We start from the raw sequence: 13186 nt of genomic DNA, 5'->3' as shown, positions 1-13186 counted from the left end.
CCTACAGTGTACTTTAAGTTAACAGTCTGCAGATGTTTGACTTCATAGACCGGACAACTCATGAAACGAATGAGTCACATGAACCTCCGCAAATAAATCTTGTGTCGAAATAAAGTGACTGTCCAGCACGCGTGACAGTCATGCACCCTTTCCTGAGTTAAATCACCACTGATAGGGGAAATGCAGCAGTTTTTTTTTTTAAGGTTTCATAAAACAACATTCACAGCAAAGTGTGTTTTTTTCCCCCCCTCCTCTTGCACTGTCTCTGCAGCCTGGTAAATATTTCACACGGGCCCTGTTATGCAACGTTTGTAACCTTGAAGAGGTTGCAGCATCACTGTGGTGCAGACGCGTTCTGCGGGGACTAGGCCAGAGATTTCACTATATATTAATTTTATTTCTCACTTACTTAGTCCCTAAATAGTTGGCTAATTTGGCCTGTCACACTAAATAAAAACAAACATGAAAGTGAATTACATTTCTGTTTTATTTAGCCAATCAAGATCATCTCAGACAAGTGTAAATTTGTCATATCGTAATAAAAAAAGAGAAAACAGATTGCACATTCGAGGTAAGAAATATGATTCAGCGTCCATCTGATGTAAATGTAGCGTTGATTCTATAGCTTCATTGAGGTTTTAGTTTTGGCAAAATATATATATATACAAAAAAAATAACAGTAAACAAGAATTCACAAATATTCAGGTACATATCTGCCGCTACTTTAATGTCCCTCACAGGTCACTACTTGGATAACAATTTGTAGCTGTGTGTGCATGTCAAAGATGCCACAGGCTAGTAATTAAAACAATTTACAACTTCCAATAAAACTGACAGCAGAGTAAATTAAGTTCATGACACATTCCTGACCTGCAACTATTAAACTTGTGCACATGTCAGTCATTTCCCGCAGGTACACACCGGTGTGGGTAAGGTGCGAGGACACTGCAGGGAGAAATGGTTCAATCTGCGAGGGCACGTAGGCTGCAAGGTTGTGCGGCGGCAGCAGCAGGAGCAGTGTTGCCAGTAACAAACTCATAAATAAGGTGATCCATCTAGGCGCTGCCATCCGTGAGCCCCCTGCTCGGTAGGAGCCACTCTCGTGGGGGACTGAGATCTTGTCCACTTCTCTGAGCCGCAGTGAGTCCCACTTTTTAACATCGAAATTGCGCACAAGGGGACCGACGTCCATGTCTTTCCGAGAAGGCAGTGGGGTCTCCTTAAGGACTTTAAACTTCTCCCGAAACTCCTGCATCTGCTGCAGAAAGCACAGGGGGTCGGAGACGCTCCTGAAAGACTCGGCGATGCTGAGCGCCCGTCTCTGCTCCTCCATCGCTGCGCTCAGCTTTGTGATCTCCGGGTCGTATGCTTGCATCACCACTAGCTTCAGTGTTTCGAAATCGGAGAGGATCTCGTTCTTTTTGCATTCAATGGAACTGGTGAGTTTGTCGAAATAGTCGGTTACCTTTTCTGCATCCTTGGTCACCGACTGAAGCGCCCTTTTCTTACTGGCTTGTAGTGTCTCCAGGCAGGACAGGATATCTGCGCTCTGCCAGTTCTCCACCCCGCGAAGCAGCTCTTCAAACGCCTCCTTCTCTCGTTCATATGCCTCCTCCAAGGAGCAGAATTTATGCCCTTTGTGGTCATCTATTGTTGCGCAAAACCCACAAATGAGTTTTAAGTCTGTGGCGCAAAATATGTTTAGAGGTTGGCCGCAGTGTTGTTTACAAACAGACATCTTAGGCATAACCCTTATTTTGCTGTACTTCTCCACTATTCCGCGTAGAGAATAGTTGATCTGCAGACTGTTTGCGCCGTTGTGAGGGGTCTCTTTGCGGCATGTGGGACATTTGAAAGGTGTTCTGAAAGCCGGACCTCGGTTCCCTTCCAAGAGTCCCTCCAAGCATTTCTTGCAAAAGCTGTGTGAGCACAGCAAAACCCGCGGGTCCTCGAAGAGACCGCAGCAGATTGGGCAAGTAAGTTCCTCCTCTAGCTGCCTCCATGGTGTCCTGTAAAGACATTATCCAGGCGTCAAATCGATGCTTAATTAAAAAAACAACAACAAAAAACCCCCAATAAATCAGCACTTAAGAAAATAGTACTATACGCACCCACACTCAGGTACGCTGCCCCGTGAGGCAGCACAGGCAACACATTACACACGAATATGTTGTAGCATCGCAAAGGATACAGATTTTGCAGTCATGTTCCAGCTGTGTGTGGAGTATTCCCATCGTGAAAGTGAAACTGACTTGCATCGCTGTGCCCGCGTAAAAGGTTGGCACGGGCTCTGCCAAGGGCTCCGTTTGGCCATCTACCGTTAAGTAACATCCTGTTCTTTGGGGTTTTTCTGTAAACTACTGTAACAAACTTAAAACCGCGTCGCAAAACCAGGCTGGAAATAAGTCAAAATCGTTTATGACTTAATAGATACAAACTAAAACAGCGAACAATTTTCTCCTAGCTTTGTATTACAGATATAGCAGAACAGTGGTTAGCTAGTTGAGCCCTAAATTACCGCCGCCTAACCAATCCAATGCGACAAATTATCGACAAGTAGGGTACGCGTTATCGTTGCTCCTGTTGGCAAGGTACTGAAATGGGGCTGTGACAGATTTTGCAAGCGCATAGTAACATGCAACTACTGGACCAAAAGAATCACTCACCAGCTGCTGAGACGCACAGTGCAACGCAATCATGGCGCTTGTTGCTGTGCAGACTTCGCCCTTTCCGGGTAAAGAGTTAACCATTTGAGTGGCGCACAGAAAATTCAAATACACTGATTCGTCTGTATTTGCGCATACCTAAACCAAGGTGTGTATTATAACGCAACCAACACGAAAGCTACTGGCACTCTTGAGGTTTTTTTGGCCGCTTAATTGTGAGTATTGGGATGTGTACGTCTTGTCCCTGCTGGGTAACTTGCAGAGGATCCCTGACAGTCGATTGGGGGAGGGGCTGTTGCTATGCAAAACATTACAGCGTGAAAAACTGTCAGCTAGGTTTGAGTCCCAGCTTGGCATCACAGGGTTTTACACGGCCCCATTTCAGTCGCTTGTCTGGTATTTGTCAGTATAAGCATCTGTAAACAGTTAACACGACAACATGTGGAAGTGAAGGCGCCCAGCTGCATCATATAAAAAGTAAAATTCAGTGCTGTGTCGCACTTAGCAGAAAAGGGCCACATTATCTTGACACCGTGAGCGAGCAGAAACTGAGGAAGACTGACTTATATCAGCAACAACTTGTAGGTTTTATGTTACTGCCAGCTGCGTTCAGCCGCTCAGGGTGTTTTTCAGTTACGAATGGGTATAACCGAGTCAGCATTTGTCCACTAAACATTTGATATATTTTGTAAAACTCACTTTATGTTCACTTGTGGTTATGTAACATCGATATCCAATAGTTACTTGGTCACGTGTGGAAAATCTGACCTTGATTTTCTTCCCTTGTTTCCATGCCATCAGGAGCAACTGCCTATCTTAGGCCCTGTGATTGGATACAGTTGGGTAGCAGGGGCTTATGTATCGCCGACCTCTGCCGCCGTGTGTCGCTGTTGTGTCCGGGGAGCCTGATGTTGTGACACCATCAGCCCTCTTTGGTTTGATGTGTTTGTTTCCGGATGTAACTTAAAATTAGCTAGAATTGAGGCAAGAATGGCTGCGATGTTTACGTGTTGTTTAGGCTGCTGCGGAGATGGCGGGTCGGGACACATTCCTCTCAAAGAAATGCCCACTGTTCAGTTAGACACGCACCATATGGGTAAGTAAGTTTGTCTCTAATTCTGACAGTTGATGTTGACTAGCTGGCTGTGACATGATTCTTGGCTACTTCCGCCGTTACCATTAGCTAGCTAACCGATAGCTGCTCGCATTTTTGTTAACTTACCTATGCAATTAAATGTGTTTTTGGTATCATGTAGGGGTCGCAGCTGTGTGTTCCACCATTCCCACATAATATACATAGTACACATTTTACCACTTTGTTAAACACAGTGCGACGTGACAGACAGGGCGACTCGTGACATTTGAGCGTTTCGCTCCTGCAACTGAACTCAGGACTCAAGTGACAGCAATCAGGATAAACATTTTCCATTTCTTCCACTTACTAGGCTTTAAAGATCCCCTCTACACATGTTTTAAGACACACAAAGCACCATTATACTATAAAAGTACTATAATAAATGGTGTGTTTTTGTAGTTCAGTTACCTCAATCTATTTATAATCTATTTTGCCTGATTGAAACATTCAAAATGTCATATTATGCAAATCTCATTTGAAATTTGTAACTACTGGACACAAGATGACTTCTACTTCACTGAAACATGTCTATTTCCAGTGAATGTGCACTGGATGATTGAATACTGGACCACAACTGGTTTCCAAATTAGTTGTGATGTCAGAAAATCCTGCTCATATGTACACATCTTAAACTGAGATTTAAGGTAAGCATAGGAACTTCACAATATAGTAGATTCGTTTTAGAACAGTCTGCTAGTTTCAAACATCTTTTGCACTGTGGAGGTCAAACGTCCAAGTGAAGTAGCAATGAACAAGCTTTCCCCCCCCAAGCTATCAGACTTTTAAATTCATTCATCCTTAGCACTGCTCCATTGACTATATACCTGAACAAAATTATAAACATAACTTTTTGTTGTCCCCATTCATCAAAACTTTCTCTATGTTCACAAAAGGCCTAATTCTCTCATATTGTTCACAAATCTGTCAAAATCTGTGTTAGTGAGCACTTCTCCTTCGCTGAGATAATCCATCCACCTCACAGATGTGGCGTATCAAGATGCTGATCAGACACTATGGTTATTGCACAGGTGTGCCTTAGGCTGGCCACAATAAAGGGCCATTCGAAAATGTGCAGTGTCACTGTATTGGGGGGGGGGGGTCCGGAAACCAGTCAGTATCTGGTGTGACCACCATTTGCCTCACACAGTGCAACACATATCCTTCGCATAGAGTTGACCAGGTTGTTGATTGTGGCCTGAGGAATGTTGGTCCACTCCTCTTCAATGGCTGTGCGAAGTTGCAGCCAGGTCGAGACCCCGATGAGGAAGACGAGCATGCAGATGAGCTTCCCTGAGACGGTTCTTGACAGTTTGTGCAGAAATTCTTTGGTTATGCAAACCAATTGTTGAAGCAGCTGTCTGGGTGGCTGGTCTCAGACAATGTTGGAGGTGAAGATGCTGGATGTGGATATGGAGGACGTGGTCTGCGGTTGTGAGGCCGGTTGGATGTACTGCCAAATTGTCTGAAACGCCTTTGGAGACGGCTTATGGTAGAGAAATGAACATTCATTTGAACAGGCAACATCTCTGGTGGTGATTCCTGCAGTCAGCATGCCAATTTCACGCTCCCTCAAAACTTGCTACATCTGTGGCATTGTGCTGTGATGGAACTGTACATTTTCATGTGGCCTTTTGTTGTGGCCAGCCTAAGGCTCACCTGTGCAATACCCATGCTGTCTGATCAGCATCTTGATATGCCACACCTGTGAGGTGGCAAAGGAGAAGTGCTCACTAACACAGATTTTGACAGATTTGTGAACAATATTTGAGAGAAACAGGCCTTTTGTGTACATAGATAAAAAGTCTTAGAACTGTGTTGCATTTATAATTTTGTTCAGTGTAGTTTATTTCTGTTTACTATTATGATTGCTTTTATGTTATTGTCTGCTACGTAGCAGAAGGGAGTTACAAACTCAGTTTAACTTTACAAACCGTTGTAAAGTTAAACTTGTAACATAACACATTTTTGAATTGAGGGGGACTTGTATCATTGACCTCAGTTGTATTTAATTAATCTTTACTTTTTGACTTGGTTTCATCAGGGAAATACAACTGAAGCTTTACCTTGATATAATAAAGTGTTTATTGTTAGCATTAAAATAAAACATGACTTAAAGTTTTAAAGTATAAATTATTGTCCTGTTGAATAACCGTTGACTGAATCCCGTCCTTCTACACTGAGGAATATCCGGATTTTCGAATAACACCTGAACAGAATTCAAATCAAGTTGATTAATCAAGCCATCAAAAAGTAATCAGCAACAGCTTTGAGAATCTATTCATCATTTGTCAACTTTCTCTGTTTCCATTTTCTCAGATGTGAGGATTCATCTGACCTATGTGATTGCAAATGGAATATCTTTGGATTGTTGGTTAGAGAAAACAAGTCCTTTTGATGTTGTCGTCTTGGGCTCTGGGAAATAGTGATGGGCGATGTCACTATTTTCTGACATTTTATAGACTAAACAATGTTAATCAACAAAAAGAATCAGCTGATTGAGCATTTAAATAGTTGCTAAATTGGTTTTATGAATCATTATGTGTTTTTACTAAAAGATGTATTCTTGTTTTTGTTTTGCAGGCACAGATGTTGTCATTGTAAAGAGCGGCCGCAGGATATGTGGCACTGGAGGCTGTCTGGCCAACGCTCCTCTGCACCAGAACAAAAGTTATTTTGAGTTTAAGATCCAGTCCACTGGTAAGCTCTTGGCTTCTAGCTCCTGCCTTCTTTTCTTGCCAGATTAGAATTTTCTGGTGCATTCCTAGTGGTTGTTATTGATACTGACATGCTGCAGCTTTTAGCATCTACACCGTCTTGTGACTGCATGCTCACTGGTGAAATTCTGTTCCGTTACAGACAGTATTTGAAAGCACAAGAAATGTTCTTTCTTACGTATATGACCTTATGCAGAACTAATATGAAGTTTCTCCACACTAACCACTGACTGTACTTGCATTCAGTTGCAAATGTTGTTATGCATACACATTTTTTAATTCAGTTGGCCTTTTAATAAAGATAGGTTTTAGTCTCTGTGGTTTAAACCATGTTCTAAAAAAGCAGATACTCAGTGTTGTGCTTTGTGTTTAGGTGTGTGGGGAATAGGTGTGGCTACACAGAAAGTGAATCTCAATCAAGTGCCTTTGGGCAGAGACACAAACAGCCTTGTCCTGAGGCATGATGGGTCTGTGTACCACAATAATGAAGAGAAGAATCGTCTACCCGCAAACAGCCTTCCTCAGGAGGGTGACATTGTGGTAATAATGTGAATTTAAGTTTGATGACCTAATCTTTTGAATGATTAAGTGTTTGCTCGTAAAGCTAAAAATGAAGAACCCTTCTCTCTGAATCTGCATCTTGTCAAATAAGTAAGGACTGGCAAACATAAATTAACACAAGCCCATATGATACCATATGATACCAGTTTCTGTTTCAAAGATAAAGATTGTGATATCTGACATGGATGCTCAAATGATTTCCTCTTGGATGAGGCTGCGAGACCCACAATAGAGCATTTTTTCCAAAACACCTGGTTGACATCTATAGTCACATTGTATTGCTTGGTCTAATATGAGAGTTTGCCACATGTGCACCAATTTGCTAATGGATTCTGTTTATAAATCGTAACGGATTATTTTTTTATTATACTGAGACAACATGCACATGCAGACCTCTGTGTATCACTGTCAACTAACATGTCATTATCTGCACAACGTGGTGTTTGACACATTGTACATGACATAATTGACAACCCTTGCTTTAGGCTTGTCATGCTCATTTTATGACACTATATGGTCCTGCTGAAGCTGAGACCAAAACAGCTTAAAGTTACTCCTACTGGGAACTTGGAACTTGGTGACTTTGGCGACCCCTGAAGTCCTTTATTGGTAGTACTGTACTTAAATGAGCTTTACTAGAGGAACCCCACCACAATCAGTTGGCAGAGCAAGACATGTGCAGATGAACTTGTTGTACTGCAAACTAAGTAAAGTAATAGAAATTTGTTTAAAATATATTTTTCTGATGACACAAGTATTTTCATCAGGAGCCAAACGCTTTCTCATTTGTATTTAGTTATAGCTTTTCCTTTGCTGGTACCTTTTTTTTTTTTTAAGGAAATATGACATGTTTGCAGTTTATGTAGTCAATGACCAGAAAAAAAAGAAACACTGACTTTGTTCAACTCTGACTTATTTTCAGTATATAGGCCTTCAGTGATGTTTTTTGATCCAAGTTACTTCCATGCATTTCAGTGCAGTTGTAACTCTTAGACAAAGGAGTTTGCCACGAAGGTCAGTCTTAGCACTGATTTTCTGTTTACTTGTAAGTGCATATACAGTACTTTAACTTACCTGCTCAATCCATATACCAACGATGTGCAGATGACAAATCCTTGAAACCTTGGTGCATTTTTTATCTACCAGAATGTTTAGTTATGTTTTCATGTCCCATTATGTGTCGGACACATTTTTGCTTGGATGGAAGTATCCTTGACCATAGTTATGTGGTGAATACCGTGGGATACAAACCTTTACGCAGCGTGTTTTAGGAGATACAGGCGTAGTAGGGGAGACTCAATTCTTATCTTGAATAGGTTACAGTCACACACTTTGAATAGCCAGGATACACACATCAAGGGTGTTTTTGATAATTATACCAGGGTTAAATGAGTGATCATACTGAGGTGTAAAAAAAAAAGTGATTAATTCCATTTTTGTTCCTCAGGGCATCACATATGACCATGTGGAGCTGAATTTATATCTGAATGGAAAGAACATGCATTGTCCTGCCTCAGGGATCCGAGGCACTGTATACCCTGTTGTTTATGGTAAGTTTATTTGCCAACTTAATATGCTGATAGTTTACCATGGTTTGATAATGTTGGGATATTTTGTGTGTTCTAATTGAAACAATATAAACATTATTGACTGCTGAAGCATTTTCTCAGAAATAGCATAATGACCGTTACAATTTTATTCCACTAGAGGGCTGTATTTATACATATGTACATAAGTGCTCAATTCGGGCTGTTTTATTTAAAATGGGTTTTTTTTATTTGCATATTAGACCACAAATACATTCCACACATCCAAAAATGATTTATGTGTACTAATCAAAACAAAGCCTTCAGTAAGAAGAATCACAGAAGATTTCAAACATACAGGTCTTCTTCTGGTCAAAGTCTACAGCAGATGATTTTATTGACAGGGGTTTTATCTCTAGTCAGTAAAATCAACTGGCAAAGAAGACATGTGGTCTGTTGGTACTTGGCTGCAGTTTTGCTTGTTTCTGTCCTACAGCAACAGCAAACTGTAAATAGTGACTAATTTGTTGGAGCTTTCTTGTTCAAACATCCTTTGTTTTAAAGCACTGCATCATCCTGGGTGACTTCATAAATATCACCTCAAGCTTTTTTGAGAGATTCATCTTCAGTTGTGCTGTATATGAACGGTAATATCATTAATGTGTAAAGGTCAAGACCTTATTTTGGCTGTTAAGGTTGTCACTTCACTATTTTCTAATAAGCATTTACATAAACTCAACTTCTCTGTAGCAATAGGGACATGCCCCTCTCTCACTTTTCCCACAAACTCTGTGGTTATCCTGTATGTTTTTAAATTAAACCGAGACTCCCAATACAGTAACAATGATGCCATAAAATATTGATTTTCCTATCATCACTCTTTGTGTTAGGTCTATAATTAGACTGAATAAGAACTACAAGCTTTAATTTAGCTGGTAGTAGAAAAGATTTCGCCGAATTAGTTCCATGAGCTGCAGTGACATGGTAAGTAGGGCTGGGCAATGTGGCCAAAAATGTTATCACCATAAAAATTTTGATATTGATAATCACAATAAATATGAAATCAATATTTCTTTCAAGTTTAAAGGCTGAATTTTGCTCCTGAATGAAAGATAAACAAACCAGACAGTTAAATAAACCATTCTTTATGGTCAGAACATGACAAATGCTTGATGCCAAACTTTGGCTCACTTCACATATCTGAGGACATTCAAAAAATTATAATGATACAATCTTTTTTCAACAAATATGCATGAGTAATATCAGAAATCTTTTTTCAGTTATTTTTCCTCAACAAAATACATATCTTAATAGAAAAATTAAATGCTGATTCTTTAGTGGTTCAAAAGAATTAAATTTGTGTGTGTGTGTGTGTGTGTGTGTGTGTGTGTGTACAGAGGAAAATGATTGATAAAGCCCTAAAAATAGTTTTGTTATTCCTCTTTTGCAACAATTTACAACAATGTCTGCTTTGTTTTATCTACACCTCATAGCTCAACTGTCCAGTAGATGCTTCAGAGTTTGCATTGGAGAGCCACTTTCTGTTTTGAAATGGCATTTTAGAAAGGTGTGGAATTACAGTAGCTTATGGGTCTGTGAATGACTTGATTTGGAGAGGAGTGGTTAAAAAGGAGACCTACAAACATCACCTCTGCTCTTGCCACACCTCAAGTAGATGATGTAAACAAAACAAGGACCTGTTAAGTTACTGTGCCAGTTGGTGTGGGGGAGTGTTTGGCCTGGAAGTGATGCTACTTCTCTAGCTGAGAACCAATTTATAAGATTGGTTAATCACCATTACTAACTGTGTATCCAAGGCCAAAGTTGAGTTAATAACATACCCAAAGATTTAAGTATTAACAAGCTTACAAAATGTAACATTGTATACTGAGGGATTGTGTTCAAATAGTTGCTGTTACAAGACATTTGACTTCATGTCAGCAGAACAAATAACCCTGCAGAATAAACAAAGTGTATTTGTTATGAGTAAGAGACAACATTATTTAATTTTAATTTTACCAGAAGAATCCACACCAACACATTACACAAATATAATCAACAGAATGTTTAATGTGTCTCATTTTTTCATACATTTGAAACCTTGTGGTACGTTTGATATTCATTTACCAATCAACCCTGACTATAGACGTATGACATAGCCAAGCGTCGCCCATTTGATGTAATGGAGCAACCAAACTAACATGCATCTTTGGTTTAAATGTTTGACTTAATGTACATGCAGGAATATATATGTGTGTGTGTGTGTGTGTATGTATATGTATATGTTGCATGAATATGATTCATGTGGTGGCATAAACAAACAAAAGTGCTCTGGCTATTTTGCCAACCTGAAGCTTGTTTATTTCAGTTGCCAGTATTCTTAATTATTGATAAAAATGAAATCCAATTTTTCTGGGATGGGTGGGCATTACTGCTTTTGCCTTCTGAAGGGGGGCGTCAGAAAAAGTTTAAGAACCACTGGGCTACAGAGATTCCCCAGCCGACAAACCATGTTCTCCAGACTTGTTTGGTACAAACACCCAGGACAAATCGCATGATCATTTTGAAATATTTTTAGTGAAAATGAAAAAAATATGATACCATAAATTGTGACCATAATTTGTTGTTTTAGTCCTGGTAAACATGTAAAAAGTCTTTAAGCTTGTGCTTGTGTCTTTCCCTTCTCTCGTTCCAGTGGATGACAGTGCCATCTTAGACTGCCAGTTTAGTGACTTCTATCACACAGCTCCACCAGGATTTGAGAAGATCCTCTTTGAACAACAAATCTTCTAAAGGAGCACTTCAGCCTCAGCCCCGGTTCACGTTATCATCCTCCCTTATATCTCATAGCAACCTCTGTGACACTACAGCTTGACCTTGATTGGATACACTCGTTATATGTGGCTTTTTGTTTGTTCCCCCTGATTACACTCTCTCCTGCTGCTCTGGATTGACGTTGGGAGTATCCTTGAATGAAGTGGGGATACTACAGTCTGTGCTGATGGAGACTATCAAATCATTGCCAGTGATTATCACCCTGTATTATCTGAAACACTTTCAGTTGCTGCTTACATTCTCAATCTGTGTGTAAATGCCGTGGACAGTGGATGTAATGGTAAAATGTTCGGGATTTTTCGGGATCAGAAGCCATGTTTTATTTACATTGCTTTATACTTATATTTTTGAATATGTAATCTCTGAAACGCCATACTGACATCTCAGCATACACCCTATATTTATTCGTATTTATTTGAGTCACATATCATTAATATGTTTCTTTGGTATGACAAAACATAGAATTTCTTTGACCAGCATGAGTTTGTGGACTATTAAAGGATCAGCTGTCAGTACTGACACATCAGTTGACAATGTCCCATGCACTTTTATGTTGCCTTCTTTAATAAAAAAAAATAATTTAAAAGTGGGTACATTGCAACACATTTTAATTCAGATGCAAATACGTATTAAATACGCCAATAAAGTAGTGCACATGTTAGGGGAGACAGTTTCAGAGGTATGGTGGGGCGCTGGTGAAATGTATATTAAATGGCAGACACTAATAGATTGATTTCTAAATCACTTCCATGATTAGTTATCCCACACTTTTCTCATCTTGAAATCTTTCTCTGTGTATTTGTTCTAAGTATTAGAAGATAACAGAACTGGTTCTGGCTGGTTAAAAATGTCAATCTGTTGTTTTGTATTGGCATTGCATATCTGCTGCTGAAGTGTGACAGTTCAATATTTCAAATTCTTGCCTCCGTTTGCACTAATGATGTTATTGTACAAGCAAATCCAAATATCGTTGATTCATTAAACTTTCTTGAGGCATACTATGGTCAGAGTCCCATTTTGTTTTTAGGTAGCACATTTCTTATAACTTTTACTGTTAACCAAGTGCGTCACTTTGTGTTTGTGTTTGTGGGGACATTTAAGGGCTTAGATTAGGGGTGAGATGAAACGCTTAGTCCATGAGACGTGATAATGCACAATATTGGGCTCACGAGAACAAGACAAGATGCTATTTAGAAAAAGTATTCACTGATGAATTGGGGTCATGGGAGTCCTACCCCAGAAGATTTTGAGCATTAAACTCTTAATTTCCTGCATTCTGGAGACATTTTCTGCATCAATTTATGGTGGAAATGTATTTATTTATATGAAGCTTCATGTGTGAGGAATTCATGTGGAATATAAAAATATTATCGAATAAAATGTAATCAGCAGCTTGTTTTTTTTAGCCTAAGTTCTTCTAGATTTACATTGCATTTCATGCTTTCCTATTGTGCAAGTAAACCCATCACATTTTTGTTGCAAGTTAATATTCAGAGAACATTTAGCAAATGCTTTCAAAAAGTGGTGAGAACAAAATCAGCCATTTCAAAAAGTGGTGGGGACATGTCTCCAGTGTAAATGTAAATGCTGCACAGTTTCACGTTTGAATATGTATTGCGTGTGGCCAGTACGTCCAAGGTGAATTTATTATTACTGCGACGAGGAAGCCGTGGAAAGCAGGACAACCCATGCAGGAGGTATGCATTAACTCCTCCCCTCGCTCTGCGATCTGTTACGTCCTCCTCCTCC

General features: G+C 39.8%; 2 protein-coding genes across 2 annotated transcripts; one reads left to right on the top strand and one right to left on the bottom strand.

Moving 5' to 3' along the window:
• Window positions 1–468: 468 nt before the first annotated feature.
• On the bottom strand, window positions 469–2699 carry trim13 (tripartite motif containing 13). The gene is given in 3 exon segments (XM_038720880.1): window positions 469–1996; window positions 1998–2009; window positions 2667–2699. Coding segments are annotated over 3 exon segments (1239 nt in total). The 3' UTR covers window positions 469–802.
• Window positions 2700–3493: 794 nt separating this feature from the next.
• On the top strand, window positions 3494–12435 carry spryd7b (SPRY domain containing 7b). The gene is made up of 6 exons (XM_038720881.1): window positions 3494–3601; window positions 3685–3762; window positions 6382–6498; window positions 6889–7055; window positions 8524–8626; window positions 11298–12435. The coding sequence occupies exons 1-6, from the start codon at window positions 3523–3525 to the stop codon at window positions 11393–11395; spliced, it is 642 nt and encodes a 213-aa protein (XP_038576809.1). The 5' UTR covers window positions 3494–3522; the 3' UTR covers window positions 11396–12435.
• The last annotated feature ends 751 nt before the right edge of the window (window positions 12436–13186 follow it).

Source organism: Micropterus salmoides, unplaced genomic scaffold (assembly GCF_014851395.1).
Source record: "Micropterus salmoides isolate LMB-PRFRI ecotype aquatic unplaced genomic scaffold, ASM1485139v1 Ms_hic_scaffold_15, whole genome shotgun sequence".
In the NCBI taxonomy this organism is placed as follows: Eukaryota; Metazoa; Chordata; class Actinopteri; order Centrarchiformes; family Centrarchidae; genus Micropterus; species Micropterus salmoides.
Note: the sequence above shows the minus strand (reverse complement) of the source record. Positions and strands in the feature narration are given on the sequence as shown.